General features: G+C 37.4%; 1 protein-coding gene across 1 annotated transcript; it reads left to right on the top strand.

Moving 5' to 3' along the window:
- Positions 1 to 10,860: 10,860 nt before the first annotated feature.
- Positions 10,861 to 12,814, top strand: LOC308643331 (DCN1-like protein 2; the record flags this gene model as incomplete). The annotated part of the gene is made up of 4 exons (XM_081283227.1): positions 10,861 to 11,176; positions 11,325 to 11,462; positions 11,591 to 11,710; positions 12,534 to 12,814. The coding sequence occupies exons 1-4, from the start codon at positions 11,032 to 11,034 to the stop codon at positions 12,812 to 12,814; spliced, it is 684 nt and encodes a 227-aa protein (XP_081139353.1). The 5' UTR covers positions 10,861 to 11,031.
- Positions 12,815 to 18,744: the final 5,930 nt, after the last annotated feature.

The following is an 18,744-nucleotide window of genomic DNA, read 5'->3' as shown; positions in this document are numbered from 1 at the left end:
ATCAGTGTTTTGACCTTTGTAATAAATATTATTATCTTGTTTTAATCTGCTGTTACCTAATGACATATGATGTGAAGAATCTTTTCAAATGTTTATTTGACATCTGTGTTTATCTTATTTGTTTATTTTTTCATTTATTTAGCAGTGCTGGGGATTGAACCCAGGGCCTCACATATGCTAGGCAGGCACTCTACCACTGAGTTACATTCCCAGCTGTTTGTCTTATTGTTATTTTTTTAAATATTTTTTTAGTTGTCAATGGACCTTTATTTTATTTATTTGTATGTGGTGCTGAGAATCAAACCCAGGCCCTCACACATGCTAGGCAAGTGCTCTACCACTGAGCTGAGTGTCTATTCAGATCTTTTGTCCATGTTCCCCAGATTAATTGAGGTACAAATGACAAATAAAAATTGTGTGTATTTAAGGTATCCAATGTGATTTTTTGACATACATACTCAATGTAAAATGACTATCAAGCTAATTAAATGTATTCAGTCTCTTCACAGTTACCTTTTTGTTTTGTGAGATCATTTAAAATCTACTTTCTTAGAAAAATTTAAATAGTGACTTAAGGCCTACTTTCTACTCAGTTTTGGTTTTTAAATTTTTTTTTTAGTTATTAATAGACCTTTATTTTATTTATTTATTTTTATGTGGTGTTGAGAATCAAACCCAGTGCCTCACACATGCCAGGCAAGTGCACTACCACTGAGACACAGCCCCAGACCCTCCATTCAGTTATTTTTGTTTTGTTTTTAAGATATCTTAACAAATTTAAGACTTACTTTCTTAGCAAACTTTAAGTATAATTATTATTAACTGTAGTCACTAAGCTGCATATTAGATCTCCAAAATTTATTCATTCTGTATAACTGAATCTTTGTATCCTTTGACCAACATTTCCCTATTACCCTTGCCTACCATCAGCCTCTGGAAAACAACATTCTAATCTTTTCTATGAATTTTTTTAGATCCCACATATACATGAGGTCATGCAGTATTTATCTTTCTGTGCCTGGCTTATTTCACTTAGCATAATATCTTCCAAGTTCATCCATATTTTGCAAAAAACAGGGCTGAATAATATTCCATGTTGTATGCAGATATACATGTTTACATGTTACATTGTGATATATGTATCACATTTTCTTTATACAGTCATCTATCCATGAGTTCTGAGGTTGGTACTATATATTTATTATAATGCTACAATAAGTATGAGAATGAAGATTATTTTTTATATATTATTTCCTTTGAATATATACCCAAAAGAGAAATTGTTGGGCCATATGTAGTTCTATTTTCTGGAGAAGCCCCATACTGTTTTTCATAATGGTTGCATTAATTTACATTCCCAATAACATTGTACAAGAATTCTCTTTTCCGTGCATTTTCACCAATATTTAATTATAATGTTTTGATAATATTCTAAGGTGTAACATAATATTTCCTCATATTGCTGATTTGTATTTTCCTGAGGATGTTGAGCCATTTTTGAAATATTTGCTGGTTGTTTGTATGTCCTCTTTAGAGAAATGTCTATTCACATTATTTCCCATTTTGAATTGGGTAATCTGTTTTCTTGCTATCAAATTTCCTTAAATCCCTATTGTTCTTTTATTATTGTGGAGTTTTAAGGATTCTTTGTATAGTTTGAGTAACAGTGCTCTGACAGATGGCTTTTTTCTTTCTTTCTTTTCCTTCCTTCCTTCCTTCCTTTCTTTCTTTCTTTCTTTCTTTCTTTCTTTCTTTCTTTCTTTCTTTCTTTCTTTCTTTCTTTCTATCTATCCCTATTCCTTTTTATTTAATATTTTGAGGCAGAATCTCACTAAATTGCTTAGTGTCTTGCTATGTTGCTGAGACTGGGCTTGAACTTGCTGTCCTGCTTCAGCCTCCTGAGCTGCTGGGATTACAGACATGCACCACTTTACCTGACTGTCAGATGACTTTTGCAAATATTTTCTCCCAATCTGTGGTTTGACGTTTCACTTTCTCGAGAGTGTGTTTCACAGAAGTTTTAGTAAAATCCAGCTTATCAATTTTTCTCTTCATAGAACATTTCTTTGGTGTCATATCTAAAATGTCATCATAATGCCCCAAGGTCATCTGGATTTTCTCCTAACCTACCCTTTAAGAGTTTTATAGTTTTGTGTTTTATTTTTAGTGGTGTAGTCCAGTTTGAGTCATTTTTCTGTTATGGGTTAAAGTCTGCCTAGATTTTTTTTTTTTTTTTGTATTTTGATATCCAGTTGTTCCAGCATTATTTGTTGAAAAGACTGCTTTCTCCCTTATATTAACCTTGCTTCTTCAACAGACTAGTTGACTATATTTATGTGGCTCTATTTCTGGGATGTTTATTCAGCTCCATCAATCTATTTGTCTTTTCTTTTGCCAAAACCACACAGTAACTGTTTTGGTTACTGTAACTTGATAAAAATGCATTTTTCTATTTATTTATTTATTTCTGCTAAAGACTGAACCCAGGGCAAGTTAGGCAAGTCCTCTATCATGGAATTGCATTCCCTAGTCCCTTATAGTAGTTCTTTTTTTAAAAATTTATATTTATTTTTTAGTTATAGTGGACACAATATCTTTGTTTTCTTTTTATGTGGTGCTGAGGATCAAACCCTGTGCCTCATGCATGGTAGGTGAGCGCTCTACCTCTGAGCCACAACCCCAGTCCCCTTATAGTAGTTCTTGAATTTGAGTAGTGTCCGTTTTCCAAATTTGCTCTTCTCTAATATTGTATTGGTTATTCAGGCTCATTTGGCTCTCCATATAAATTTTACAGTTCTTTTGTTGATTTCCACACAAAACATGTTAAAGTTTTGATTAGGTTTATGTTGACTCTCTAGGTCAGAATGGGAAAACTGATATCTTGACAATATTGAGTTTTCTTATTTGTGAAAATGGATTGTCTCTCCATTTATTCCATTTTTCTTTGATTTTTTAAATTAGCATGTAAAGGTTCCTGATATACATTTTATTGCCACCCCCCCTTTGTGGTGTTGAAAATTGAACCCAGAATCTCATGAACACTAGACAAGCATTCTAACCACTGAGATACACTCCCAGCCTACTTCCCTTTTTAAGGTACGTATATTGAAAGACATACGCACTGACTGGAAATTGACTGTGGTTTTTTTTTCCAGTTATTACTTTATTACTCTTCTTACTTAAAATGGTAAATAAAACATAACCAAGGTATTGATGAATTTTGAAGTTTCCAATAATACCAATTAGGTGCTGATGATTCATCTATAAATGGTAGCAACTTTTGATCAAGAACAACCCCAAATTTATAGCTCATCCCCAACAATGGCCATCACAAATTATCCCAGCATTGATAGTTAAAGCACTTCACAATTATATATCTCTTCTGTGAAGGTAGAAAGTCAGGTGAAATAATTTTTTAAAATATTTTTTTTAGTTGCTGATAGACCTTTATTTTTATTTATTTGTATGCAATGCTGAGAATCAAACCCAGTGCCTCACACAGGTCAGGCAAGTAAGTGCATTACCAATGGGCCACAGCACCAGCCCGTTAATATATGTGTATTTAATTAGAGAAAGGGTCTTGCTAAGTTGCTTTGTGCCTCTCTAATTTGCGAAGCCTGGCTTTGAATTCCAGATCCTCCTACCTCAGCCTCCCTAGCCGCTGGCATTATAAGCATGCACCACCATGTCCTGTGGAGAGATGAGATTATTTAAGGTTACTTAAGATACCATCAGTATGACCAATGTGGCAGTATCTGAGCGCTGTTCATTGTGATTTTCCACAGAGCAGTAGTTCTCAACCTTGGCAGCACACTGAAATCACTAAGGGAGCTTTTTTTTTTTTTTCCATATTTACTTTTTAGTTGTAGGTAGATACCCAATATCTCTATCCCATTTTTTTTTTAATGTGGTGCTGAGGATTGAACCCAGTGCCTCATGCATGCTAGGCAAACTCTCTACCACTGAGCCACAAACCCAGCCCCACTAAGGGAGTTTTAACAATACCAACAGGTTACCACCTCCAAACATGGTAGTATAACTGGTCTGAGATGTGGCCTAGTGAATGGAATTCTAGAAGATTCCTTAATGATTCTCATGTGCAGTCAAGGTTGAGAAGCACTGCCATGGAGAAAAAAAGAATATCTGACAAGTTCTGAAATATTTACTATATGCCCATTTTAAAAGCTTAGAATTAGGCCAGTTCAGACAAGTGATGTTGACAAATGTCTAGAATAGCTAAGATAGTCTTAGAGGTAGTATTTAGGGTATATTTTTATTACTAATTTTAGGTTTCTAAGGGCCATGTTGTTAAGGTTAACATAAGTAAACAATCATGCAGAAATAATTCCAAAACAAATGGGTGGGTAATCCCAGCTACTCAAGAGGCTGAGGCAGTAGGATTACAAATTTGAGAGCAGCCTGGGCAATTTAGTGAGACCCTGTCTCAAAAGAAAATTTGGGTGGGTGGGTGGGTACTGGAGATCCAAGCCAGGGGAATTTATCACCAAGCTATATCTCCAGACTTGACTTTTCTTTTCTTTCTTCTTTCTTTCTTTCTTTCTTTCTTTCTTTCTTTCTTTCTTTCTTTCTTTCTTTCTTTCTTTCTTTCTTTCTTTCTTTCCTTCCTTCCTTCCTTCCTTCCTTCCTTCCTTCCTTCCTTCCTTCCTCCCTCCCTCCCTCCCTCCCTCCCTCCCTCCCTTCCTTCCTTCCTTCCCCCCTCACTCCCTTCCTTCCTTCTTTCTCCTCTCCTCCTCCTCCTCCTCCTCCTCCATCTTTTTCTTCTTCTTTTTTTAATCTTGAAACAGAGTCTCACTAAATTGCAGAGGGCCTTGCTTATTTGCTGAGACTGGCCTCCAATTTGCACTCATCCTGCCTTAGCCTGCGCAGTCACTGGGATTATACGCATGCACCACCATACCTGGCTCCCTGTCTCAAAATTAAAAATTAAAAAGATTGGGGATAGGTCTCAGTGGTATGAGCCTGAGTAAAATGACCTACCTAGCATGAATAAAGCCCTAGTTTAGATGCCCAGTACCACACACAAACACACAAGAAACAAAATAAAACACTGTTAAAAGAATGGAAACCCAAACCACAGATTCAAATAAAATATTTGCAAAGTACAATTATAATTAAAGGTTATATCTAGAATTTGTTGAGAACAATTAAACACCACAATTAAAATATGGGCAAAATCTGTGAACAGTTCACCAAAGAAGATATGTTAATGAAAAGATGCTCAATATCATTAGTCCTTAAGAAAACTAAAATAAAAATGAATTATCAGGCACACCTATCAAAATGGATAAAAGACTAACAATGCTAACTATTAGCAACAAAGTGAAGAAAGCAAGATTTTCCTGCACTTCTGGTAATGTGAAGTATAATATCCACTTTAGAAACTGTCAATCTAATTAACAATCAGAGATTTTCCAAAGAATAAATATTTGTTTGGGAATGACAGAACATTGCACTGGGAATAGCCATGCCACTGTGAATTATGGACATATTCAAGGAGGCTGAAGCAAATGTTTCTAAAGGCAAAAAGAAAATTTTACATAAGTTACATGGATACAGGGTTCTTGGTTTTGGAGACCCCACTCAGGAGTTGGTGTCAGTTCATTGGTAAAAGTGCTATTACTGGGCAATTGTTCTGTCAAAAGCATCTTGTCTAGGGCTGGGGCTGTAGCTCAGTGGCAGAGTGCTTGCCTCGCATATATAAGGCACTGGGTTTGATCCTCAGAACCATATAAAAATAAACAAATAAAATAAAGGTATGCTGTCCATCTACAACTACAAAATTTTTTTTTAAAAAAGCATCTTGTCTAAATTGTTGTAGTCTTTAAGAATGTTAAAGATAGACTTTGTTAAATCTGTGCATATGTGTGAAGCATGTAAAGCATGGGGTGCTTGTACAATGAGAAGGAATTTCTTGTGGGTCGTTAGAATATCCTTGAAAAAGTACTTATCTGAAACAGGCAGGTATTAGCCCTCACACTTCATTATTTCTCAGCTTGAATTTTGTCTGGGTCTGATAAGAATGATTTCATCTTGGTTTTATTAACTTTCTCCAAACTAACTAGGCAATTTCTTAGAAGTCAAACACATACCTTCCATATGGTCCTGCCATCCCAGTCCATCAGGGGAGATGAAAGTATATATTCAAAGAAAATACATAACAAAGATTTCTATAAAAATGTGCACAGAAACTTTATGTAATTGCAAAACATGTAAATAACACAAATATCTACCAACAAATAATGGATAAACAGAGTGTAGTAAATCCATACTATGAAATATTACTCCACAATGAAAAAGAGTGGATTGTTGATATGCTCTACCATGTGTACATCTAAAATAATTATGCTGAGTCAAAGAAGCAGGGCATAAAAGATTATAGACTTATGATTTAATTTTCACAAAATTCTAAGTATAAATTAATATATATTGACCAGAGAGCAGGGCAGTGGTTATCTTGGAGAGGGTAGGAAAGAGCTGGAAGGCAATGTTACAAAAGGGTACAAGGAGACTTTTGTCATTTCCAAAAGATAGATATATAGTGGTGTATTGTGTATATACACCCATGTACTTACAAAATGGTACACTTTGAAAGTTTATTACATGTCAAGTGTACCTCAATAAAGCTATTTAAAATTCAACTATAATTATTTGGTGAGGTTTCAGGGTGTAGAAGAGAAATAAATGTGGTTAATTTACCATAATTAACAGAAAATTCAATTATCTAACTTTTGAGAAAACCTTATTCTTGCCAGTCATGGTGGCACACATCAGCAACTCAGGAGGCTGAGGCAGGAAGATCACAAGTTTGAGATCAACCTGGGAAACTCAGAAAGACCCTGTCTCAAAGTAACAAATTTAAAAAGGGCTGGGGATGTAACTCAGTGATAGAATGCTCCTGAATTCAATCCTCAGTACCAATAAGTAAATAAATAATTTTAAAAATTAAAAATCCTGTTCTCATTTCAAAAAATCATTCTCAGCTGGGTGCAGTGGTACATGCCTTTAATCCCAGTGGTTTGGGAGGCTGAGGCAAGATGATCACAAGTTCAAAGCCAACCTCAGCAACTTAATGAGGCCCTAAGCAACTTAGTGAGACCCTGTCTCAAAATAAAAAATAAAAAGAGCTAGGAATGTGGCTCAGGGGTTAAGCACACTAGGTTCAATCCCTGGCACAACAAAACAAAACAACATAACAACAGCAACAATAAAAACCCCCAAACCAAAAATCATTTTTTTCTTTTGCTCATTCTCATTTTCCTTTATCAGTCATTAATATTTTTGTTTACTTATGTCCTGTCTTGTTTTCTTTTTTAAAAAATTTTATTTATTTTTTTTAGTTTTCAGCGGACACAACATCTTTGTTTGTATGTGGTGCTGAGGATTGAACCTGGGCCGCACGCATGCCAGGCAAGCATGCTACCACTTGAGCCACATCCCCAGCCCCTGTCTTGTTTTCTAACCTAAGTAAGTTCTGGGTTGGCACAAGGGCACAAGGAGAATTTGTCTTTTAGGGATGGGTCCCAATGCAAAGAATTACCAAGGGTAGTTGGAATGTTATTGCCTAAGGATTAATTTCTCAGTTGAATCAGGTACAGATCTGTCTCTGAAGCAAGAGAACAGACTAAGCAATGTTCCAGGTTCTTTTTGACAGATTCATTAAATAGTCATATTATTACTGGTTAATCTTAAAAATAAAGGAGGCAGGTAAATGAGATAGTGGGTCTTGGCATTTGCAAATTCATATGTACTCCCACTTCTGTCCCTTATCCAAATCACAGTTATACCTGAAACAGACCTTGATTCTACAGTCTCTGGGATGGGTGGAGTGAGCATGAAATGATGTGCACATGTAAAATATGCCTAAGACATGTGAAAACATGTCAGAGGCACACCTATACCATGACTGATGGATGTAAATTTGAATTCTTTTCCTTAGAATTGCTGTAATCATGCATCACTTCTTTTAATAAAAGGAGCCTCTGGTTTTACCAGTTCCATTTTACTTAAAACCCATTAGGCAGATAATGTTTTCAATTTAAAATGTTTTTGTTTTCATAGTGAGTAGGAGAGTCCCAAAATGACCAGGAATTTTTCCAGAGTATAATTTAGAAAGAGAAACTCCCAGATCTCAAAAATAGAAACCAGAAGTCTTCACGCTGGAATAGCACCTTACAAATGAAGTAAAGCAATTTATTAAGTTATCAAAGGGGGCTGGGATTGTGGCTCAGTGGTAGAGCACTCACCTAGCACGTGTGAGGCCCTGGGTTCGATCCTCAGCACCACATAAAAATAAATAAAATAAAGGTACTGTGTCCAACTACAACTAAAAAATAAATATTAAAAAAAAAGTTGTCAAAGGAATCAGGAAGGAAAAGAAAGGAAGAAAATTGGAGAAAATGAGCTCCTTAAGTGTAGATATACAAATGGTCAATATAGTACATGAAAAAATGTTCAGCAAAATCAGTCATTAGGAAAATGCAAATTCAAACCACAAGATACTACTTCACATGTACTAGGATGATTAAAATAAAAATGTCAGATATTAACAAGTGCTGAAAATATGAGCTAGTCACAAAAGACCACATATTGTATGATTCTGTTTATATGAAATGTCCAGAAGAGACATTTCTGTCTATAGAAAGCTAATTATTATTTTTTTATTTTTACTCCTGGGGATTGAACCCAAGGGTGCTTAACCATTGAGCCACATTCCCAGCCCCTTTCTTTAATCTTTTATTTTGAGACAAGGTCTCACTAAGTTCCTTAGGACCTTATTAAGTTGCTGAGGCTGTGGGGCTGGGGTTGTGGCTCAGTGGTAGAGTGCTTACCTACCTAGCACGTGAGGGACCCTGGGTTCAATCCTCAGCACCACATAAAAACAAAATAAAGAGGGGCTGGGATTGTGGCTCAAAGGTAGAGCACTCGCCTCGCATGCATGAGGCACTGGGTTGGATCCTTAGCACCACATAAATATAAAATAAAGACGTTGTGTCCACCTATAACTAAAAAATAAATATAAAAAAAAATAAAATAAAGATATTGTTTCAACTACAACTAAAAAAAGAAAAAAGTTGCTGAGGCTGGCCTTGAATTTACTATCCTCCTGAGATTACAAGCGTGTGCCACTGCCTGGCCAGAAAGCTGATTACTCATTGTTCAGGGCTGGGGAGGAGTGGAAGGATCAGAGAGTGGTAGCTAAAAACTACAGGGCTTTTTAGGGGGTGATGAAAATGTTCTAAAATTGTTTGCAATGATGATTGCACATTTATTAAAAATTGTTGAATTGTATACTTTAAGTGTGTGAATTATATAGTAAGTTGTTATTTTTAAGATCACATATTGTATGATTGCATTTATATGAAATGTCCACTCAAATCTATAGAGAGAAACAGTAGTTTAGTGTTTGACAGGGAAAGAATAGTAGAAAAGGGAATTGAGAGAGATGGTTCAAAGGTGTGGAATTTCATTTTGAGGAGATTTAAACATTCTGGAATTAGAGAGTAATGATGATTGCCCAACTTGTGAATATACCAAACACCACTGTTGGCACCCTTAAAATAGTGAACTTTATGTTATATGAATTTCATTTCAATAATAAATTATATCTTTTTTGAGATACTGAAGAAGTTTAAAGATCGTATACACTTCTGTCTAAGGTGAGCTCATTAAGTAACTGAGTTATTCATTAAATTGGATTGACATATCCCCAAAAATCTAAGTAAAAGCTATGTAGTTTTCCTAGTTTTTCACTGCTGTCCCTTACAGTGATTATAATACATCATTCTATATTCTTTAAATGACCATGCTTATTTAAGGAAGAGTAAAAACTTAACCTCTATTCTAGAGCATGTTTAATTAATGTGATTATGTCAAATCTGAGGCAGTTTTTAAAAGAATTTATGGGACATTAAAGAAACTTTAATGGCTATAATTTTCAGATTTATTTGGCCTAAAGACTGACTTATTTTCTACATACACATATGTTCAAAAATGGAAGAACAAATTATGGTAATTTTTGGCTTTGGAGTCCTTCCCTTGGTTCACATCATAACAAAGCTCTTTTTGCAGTTCGGACAAAGATCACTTTGGAGTGATTCAATGTCAAATTGATACTAAGTTAACAAGTATTATAGTTTTATTACAGCTAACATGGAGTGACACATAATGGCAGTATAGTTCTAAATAATTAGATGGTAGAAGTTATTATGTTTTTTTCTTTAATAAAGCTTTTTGTCTGATGATTGTGTATATTTAAACCTATGCGGCTGTTTGATGGACTGTTATTGTTTTATAAACTTTTTAAAAATATATATTTTTAGTTGTTGATGGATTTTTATTTTTTTATTTTTTTTTTGCTTATTTATATGTGATTCTGGGAATCGAACCCAGTGCCTCACACATAGGAGACAAGCGCTCTACCACTGAGTTACAACTCCAGCCCATTTTAGAAACGTTTTGAAGTTTCTACCTTTATAGGTAGGGAACACTTGGAAGTTCCTTAAAGTTTTGAGTAAGAAATGCATTTACTGAATTAAAAAATGTTATATTTAAATCCCAATGACTTGGGGAGCTGAGCCAGGAGGATCCTAAGTTTGAGGCCAGCCTCAGCAACTTAGCAAGGCCCTAAGCAACTTAGGAAGACCCTGTCTCAAAGTGAAAAATGTCCTAAGAATATAATTGAATAATTTGGGTGTGATGGTACATGCCTGTAATCACAGTGACTTGGGAGGCTGAGGCAGGAAGGTCACAAGTTCAAGGCCACCCTCAGCAACTTAGCAAGCCCCTAAGCAACTTAGTGAGACCCTGTTTCAATTTTTTTTTTTTTAAAAGGGGGTGCTGCGGAGCCAGCGAGCATGACCCGCAAGATGGAGACATAATTGGGATTAATGAGATTCAGCAATTCTATGACGGTCTGAGGCTGGACCCCACCAGCATCAGCGTTCTGGTCATAGCATGGAAGTTCAGGGCTGCCACTCAGTGTGAATTCAGCAGGAAGAAATTCATGGACGCATGACAGAGCTGGGGTGTGACAGCACCAAGAAGCTGAAAACCCTTCTGCCCAGCCTAGAGAAAGAGCTGCAGGACTCCGTGAAGTTCAAGGACTTCTACCAGTTTACCTTCACCTTTGCTAAGAACCCTGGGCAAAAGGGCCTAGGTTCAGCTCCATTTCCCAATGGGAGAGCTTGTCCTCAGTAAGACTAGTAGAATGTTGACCTCACTTAGGGTTCTTCCTAAGTGGTGAGGATGTAGGCTTATGAGCAAGACGAGATAATCAACTTAGCATTACCCTGCGAGTCCCCTAGATTTAGAAATGGCTGTTGCATATTGGAAATTAGTGTTTTGGGGAAGGTTTAAATTTTTAGATCTTTGGAACAACACATTCCTGCTGGAACATCACAAAAGATCAATTCCACTGGACACTTGGAACCTTCTGCTAGATTTTGGAAACTGCTGAGGGCCATTGCCAAGTAGCAATGTCACAGCAAATTTCGAAGGCAAGTCCATTTAACATGGGGTACGCTGGCAAGGAAATTTTGATGCGTCATTCCTACTTGGCAATGGCCCTCAGCATCAAACATGATTGCAGATGATATGTCTAACTATGATGAAGAAGGAGCATGGCCTGTCCTCATGGATGACTTTGTGTATTACGCATGGCCAGTGCTCACAGGTGAAAACACACCTGAAGGTGAAGCTAGGTTCAGAGCCAGCCTACATCCTGCAGGGCACACTCGGGTGGTGCTATGTGCTTTGCTGCCAGTCTCGTGCAGGGGTCGGCATGCTTGCTGTAGCTGCTGCTTTAGGAGATTGCTATCTGATGCAGGTTCAAGGTGAACATCAGCAGTTACCAAATCGCACCCCAGTCACATTGTGATCACAGTACAGAGCCGTGTCTGTCCTGGGATGATGTGGTTATGTGCAAGTCAGATGGCCAGTGCCAGGATGCAGGCTCACCTAGGGATCCAGCGCTGTTCCTCCTGGGGTTGTGCTGTCTCTCTGGTTTGGATATTTGTTCTCTCAGGATGTTTATCTGAAACCCATTTTATATTTAAGGCCCCGTTGCAGTCTGCAGTGGTGGCGTGTGTGGGCGTGACTCCAGCAAGATCAGACTGTTGTCCTTTTAACAATGCTATTTCAACTTCCTGAGAAGTTTGTACTTTTAATATATTTTATTTAAAAAGACATTTTTCCATTTTCCTTTTTGAGTGGTGAATTACAAATTTAAAATCAAATGTACTTGTCCCTTTCACCTGTCTGCAGTCCCACAGTGCCCAGGGTCTGGCCCTTCTTACAGCCATCCTCGAGTGGAAGCAAAGCCACACCTGGAACCCTCATCTCTTTTGCAAGCTGCAGCCTGAGTTTATGCCCTCTCACTGGCTGCTCACGAGTCAGCCTGGCCTAGAGCCACTCGTGGCAGGTGTAGAGGCCTGGAGGCGGCCACTCTCCTGCTGTTGTGCTTCGAACAGCACTGTGCTGACCTGACCGCACATTTACAAGACCTTGTGCCACAGTGTGCCTTGCTGCCCTCCTGCAGCATGCCATGGAGCAGATGGGCAGGGCTCTCTGGGCCATCTCCAGTGTCCTGTGCACAGCTGTGCATCTGGAACCTGCTCTATGCTTAGCTTCTGTGTGGACATGCCATACAGCCTTAAGGAGCAGCCCCTCGCAGCCTGAGGACCATGTGCCCTGCAATGTGGGGAACTACCAATGCTGCAGAGTGGAAGCCTTGAAGAGGGCAGCAGGGATGGAGGCCTGGAGGGTGGGGCTGGTCTGCCCAGGACAGGCCATATGACCTTTCTCAGGCTCTCTTGCCCTGTCTGTGAAAGAGGAAACAGCCATCTCTAAGTCTAACTCAGCATTTCTTCAGTAAAATAAACTCTGGCTTTAATAAAAACCCAAGAAGCAGAACAGCACCCCCCTAGGCTACCCGGACTCTTGTATAATTGTTCTGTTCAGAGAAATTTGTAGAATTCGGTGACTAAGTGAGGGAGGCCCGCAGTCCTTCTGTGTTTAAGTTTTGAAGTTCTATGGGACTGTTGATAGATACTGAAGTGTTGGTGTCTAATACTGATATTGAAGTGAAGTTGGTCAGACTTCAAAAACCTGTGTTCTGCTGCTTTCATTAGTCACACTTTTGAGTTCTACATGCTGCGAAGATGCTAAGAACTTCAAAACATGGCAATAAAAGTGTTTTCCCCAGAAAAAAAATAAAATCAAAAAAGGGCTGAGATTGAGGCTCAGTGGTTAAGTGCCCTTGAGTAAAATCCCTGGTACAAAAAAAATTATACACATACACACACATATATGTATACACAGGTACAAAATATATATACATATATATGTATATATATGCACATGTGTATATATATATATATATATATATATATATATATATATATACTGAATAAATATGCAAAGTTCTGTGTTCATGGTACCACTATTTCCATATTAAAAAATCATGTGGTAAGCAGTCCACATTTCTTTGCTTTTTTTGGTACCGGGGATTGAATGCAGGGTCACATAGCCTCTGAGCCATATCCCCAGCCCCCCCTTTTTTTTTTTTTTTTTTTTGAGACAGGGTCTCACTAAGTTACTCAGGACCTCGCTAAGTTGCTGAGGCTGGCTTTAAATTTGCAATCCTCCTGCCTCAGCCTCCTGAGCCACTGGGATTGCAGACATACACCACTGCACTTGACCCTTTTTTATTTTTTATTTTGAGACAAGGTTTGCCAAAAGGCATTAAGTTTAGTTTGACATATTTGTACAAGAATATACCCTGTGGCCATAGATTGATACTTATCATGGAAAGATGTCCAAAAATGTATTGTTGGTGGGAAAAGTAGGTTATCAAATAGTATTTATAGACTAATTCCATTAAAATTACATATAGATTATACTTTTTCTGTATTTTCTGAATTTTTTTCAATGAACATAATGCATGTTACATTTACATTAATAAAAATCTTGAAGAAAAAGATATCTTTGTCATGAATGGTTACTTTCCTCTCCTCAACTTCTTTAACTAAAGGACAGGATTCATGTCCTGGAACTCCTCAGCTTCCCTAGGGTACCACACTACAGAGAAGGCAACATATGTAACTCTCCTCTACTTCAGAGATACCAGAGTCAGGACAAAGATCACATCGGAGAACGGCAATGATAGTTCTGGGGTATTTAGCCAGTTGCCCTATTCAAAGTTTTTAGGGAGCTGATTGCTTTGCTTGCTTAGAGTTAGACTTGCCTGACACCCCTCCTAGGAGCTAAGCATAGGTCATCCCATGGAACCCACAAAATACTATGAGTCCTTTAGCCTTAGGGGCTCCTCTCTTCCCCTGACTTCACTGCCTACTAAACCAGTCCATTCCATTCCTTAGCTCTAGGAGAATCCTGCATAAGCTTCCTTCAAGGGGGTTAGTTTGTTTGTTTCTTTAGTGGTACTGGGGATTGAACCCAGGGCTTTTCACACAGTAGGCAAGTGTTCTACTACTGACCACATTCCCAACCTTTTAAAAATTTTTAAATTTTGAGACAAGGTCTTGCTAAGTAGCCCAGGTCAGCCTCAAACTTATGATCCTTCTTCCTCTGCCTCTTGAGCAACTGGGATTCAGGCATGCACCACCACACCTGGATTCAAGGAGATTTTCTTAAAAAAATATTTTTTAGTTGTTGATGGATCTTTATTTTTTATTTATTTATGTATGGTGCTGAGAATCAAACACAGTGCCTCACACATGCTACACAAGTGCTCTACTACTGAGCCACAACCCCAGCCCCTCAAGATGATTTTAATAACAGTTTTGGCTTCACTCTACAGGTGCAGGAGTAGGAGCTTGCTGACACTGGTCTTTTTTTTTTTCTTTTTGTAGTTGTACACAATAACTTTTATTTATTTATTTGTTTGTTTGTTTGTTTATTTATTTATTTATTTATTTTTATGTGGTGCTGAGGATCGAACCCAGGACCTTGCATGTGTGAGGCGAGAGCTCTACCCCTGAGCCATAACCCCAGCCCTACCTTTCCATTTCTTACATCTGTTAGGGGGCTGATTTTTTTTTTTTTTTAAGTAAAAATGATACGAGCGAGTATTCGCAAAACAGATTGATTGCTTCTGTTCTTTTCATTGTCTTGTCAAAGTCGAATTTATATTTCATCTACTTTATTTTATTCCTTTGGCTTTAAAAGTAATTCCTTTTGTTGTTTTTAGTTAGTTTGCTTGTTTTTGTGGTGCTGGGGGATTAAACCCATACTAGGCAAGCACTTTATCACTGAGCTACAGCCCCAGTAGTATATATGTATATTTTGTATAAAATATGTTTACTTATATTTACATATATTTTATATAAAGGGGACTATCCTTTTTTAAGTACATGTTTGCAGATGGACATGTATAGTAAGCCTAGCCTGCTAAATATTACCTTAATATTACTACCTTCTAAGTTCTGAAATTTTTTTTAAAATTTTTTATTGGTTGTTCACAACATTACAAAGCTCTTGACATATCATATTTCATACATTAGATTGAAGTGGGTTATGAACCCCCAATTTTACCCCAAATGCAGATTGCAGAATCACGTCGGTTACACATCCACAATTTTACATAATGCCCTATTAGTAATTGTTGTATTCTGCTACCTTTCCTATCCCCTACTATCCCCCCTCCCCTCCCATCTTCTCTCTCTACCCCATCTACTGTAATTCATTTCTCTCCTTGTTTATTTTCCCATTCCCCTCACAACCTCTTGTATGTAATTTTGTATACCAATGAGGGTCTCCCTTCATTTCCATGCAATTTCCCTTTTCTCTCCCTTTCCCTCCCATCTCATGTCTCTGTTTAATGTTAATCTTTTCTTCCTACTCTTCCTCCCTGCTCTGTTCATAGTTGCTCTCATTATATCAAAGAAGACATTTGGTATTTGTTTTTACGGATTGGCTAGCTTCACTAAGCATAATATGCTCTAGTGTCATCCATTTCCCTGCAAATTCTATGATTTTGTCATTTTTATTGCTGCATAGTACTCCATTGTGTACAGATGCCACATTTTTTTTTATCCATTCATCTATTGAAGGGCATCTGGGTTGGTTCCACAGTCTAGCTATTATGAATTGTGCTGCTATGAACATCGATGTGGCAGTATCCCTGTAGCATGCTCTTTTAAGGTCTTCAGGGAATAGTTCGAGAAGGGCAATAGCAGGGTCAAATGGTGGTTCCATTCCCATCTTTCCCAGGAATCTCCAAACTGCGTTCCAAATTGGCCGCACCAATTTGCAGTCCCACCAGCAATGTACAAGTGTACCCTTTTCTCCACATCCTCGCCAGCACTTGTTGTTGTTTGACTTCATAGTGGCTGCCAATCTTACTGGAGTGAGATGGTATCTTAGGGTGGTTTTGATTTGCATTTCTCTGACTGCTAGAGATGGTGAGCATTTTTTCATGTACTTGTTGATTGATTGTATGTCCTCCTCTGAGAAGTGTCTGTTCAGGTCCTTGGCCCATTTGTTGATTGGGTTATTTGTTATCTTATTGTCTAATTTTTTGAGTTCTTTGTATACTCTGGATATTAGGGCTCTATCTGAAGTGTGAGGAGTAAAAATTTGTTCCCATGATGTAGGCTCCCTATTTACCTCTCTTATTGTTTCTCTTGCTGAGAAAAAACTTTTAAGTTTAAGTAAGTCCCATTTGTTGATTCTTGTTATTAACTCTTGTGCTATGGGTGTCCTATTAAGGAATTTGGAGCCCGACCCCACAATATGTAGATCGGAGCCAACTTTTTCTTCTATCAGACGCAGAGTCTCTGATTTGATATCAAGCTCCTTGATCCATTTTGAGTTAACTTTTGTGCATGGTGAGAGAAAGGGATTCAGTTTCATTTTGTTGCATATGGATTTCCAGTTTTCCCAACACCATTTGTTGAAGATGCTATCCTTCCTCCACTGCATGCTTTTAGCCCCTTTATCAAATATAAGATAGTTGTAACTTTGTGGATTAGTCTCTGTGTCCTCTATTCTCTACCATTGGTCCCCCCGCCTGTTTTGGTACCAGTACCATGCTGTTTTTGTCACTATTGCTCTGTAATATAGTTTGAAATCTGGTATCGCTATACCGCCTGATTCACACTTCCTGCTTAGAATTGCTTTTGCTATTCTGGGTCTTTTATTTTTCCATATGAATTTCATGATTGCTTTATCTATTTCTACAAGAAATGCCGTTGGGATTTTGATTGGCATTGCATTAAACCTATAGAGAACTTTTGGTAATATCGCCATTTTGATGATGTTAGTTCTGCCTATCCATGAACAGGGTATGTTTTTCCATCTTCTAAGATCTTCATCAACTTCTCTCTTTAGGGTTCTGTAGTTTTCATTGTATAAATCTTTCACCTCTTTTGTTAGGTTGATTCCCAAGTATTTTATTTTTTTTGAGGATATTGTGAATGGAGTGTTTTTCCTCATTTCCGTTTCAGAAGTTTTGTCGCTGATATACAGAAATGCCTTTGATTTATGTGTGTTGATTTTATATCCTGCCACTTTGCTGAATTCATTTATTAGTTCTAGTAGTTTCTTTGTAGACCCTTTTGGGTCTTCTAGGTATAGAATCATGTCATCTGCAAATAGTGATAATTTAAGTTCTTCTTTTCCAATTTTTATGCCTTTAATTTCTTTCGTCTGTCTAATTGTTCTGGCCAGTGTTTCGAGAACTATATTGAATAGAAGTGGTGATAGAGGGCATCCCTGTCTTGTTCCGGATTTTAGAGGGAATGCCTTCAACTTTTGTCCATTCAGAATGATGCTAGCCTGAGGCTTAGCATAGATAGCTTTTACAATGTCAAGGTAAGTTCCTGTTATCCCTAGTTTTTCTAATGTTTTGAACATAAAGGGATGCTGTACTTTGTCAAATGCTTTCTCTGCATCTATCGAGATGATCATATGGTTCTTATCTTTAAGTCTATTGATGTGGTGAATAACATTTATTGATTTATTGATGTTGAACCATCCTTGCATCCCAGGGATGAATCCTACTTGATCATGGTGCACAATTTTTTTGATGTGTTTTTGTATTCGCTTCGCCAGAATTTTATTGAGGATTTTTGCATCTAGGTACATTAGAGATATTGGTCTGTAGTTTTCTTTCTTTGAGGTGTCTTTGTCTGGTTTTGGAATCAGGGTGATGTTGGCCTCATAGAATGAATTTGGAAGAGCTCCCTCTTTTTCTATTTCCTGAAATAACTTGAAAAGTATTGGTATTAATTCTTCTTTAAAGGTTTTGTAAAACTCCGCTGTATACCCATCCGGTCCTGGGCTTTTCTTGGTTGGTAGTCTTTTGATGGCTTCTTCAATTTCATCCATTGATATTGGTCTGTTCAAATTGTGTGTATCCTCCTGACTCAATCTGGGCAAATCATATGACTTAAGAAATTTATCGATGTCTTCACTATCTTCTATTTTATTGGAATGTAGGTTTTCAAAATAATTTCTAATTGTCTTCTGTATTTCTGTAGCATCTGTTGTGATATTGCCTTTTTCATCCCGTATGTTAGTAATTTGAGTTCTCTCTCTTCTTCTCTTCGTTAGCATGGCTAAAGGTCTGTCGATCTTATTTATTTTTTCGAAGAACCAACTTTTAGTTTTGTTAATTTTTTCAGTAGTTTCTTTTGTTTCAATTTCATTGATTTCCGCTCTGATTTTAATTATTTCTTGCCTTCTGCTACATTTGCTGTTGTTTTG

Source organism: Spermophilus citellus, assembly GCF_964194105.1.
Source record: "Spermophilus citellus genome assembly, chromosome: 3".
NCBI classification, from domain to species: domain Eukaryota; kingdom Metazoa; phylum Chordata; class Mammalia; order Rodentia; family Sciuridae; genus Spermophilus; species Spermophilus citellus.
Note: the sequence above shows the minus strand (reverse complement) of the source record. Positions and strands in the feature narration are given on the sequence as shown.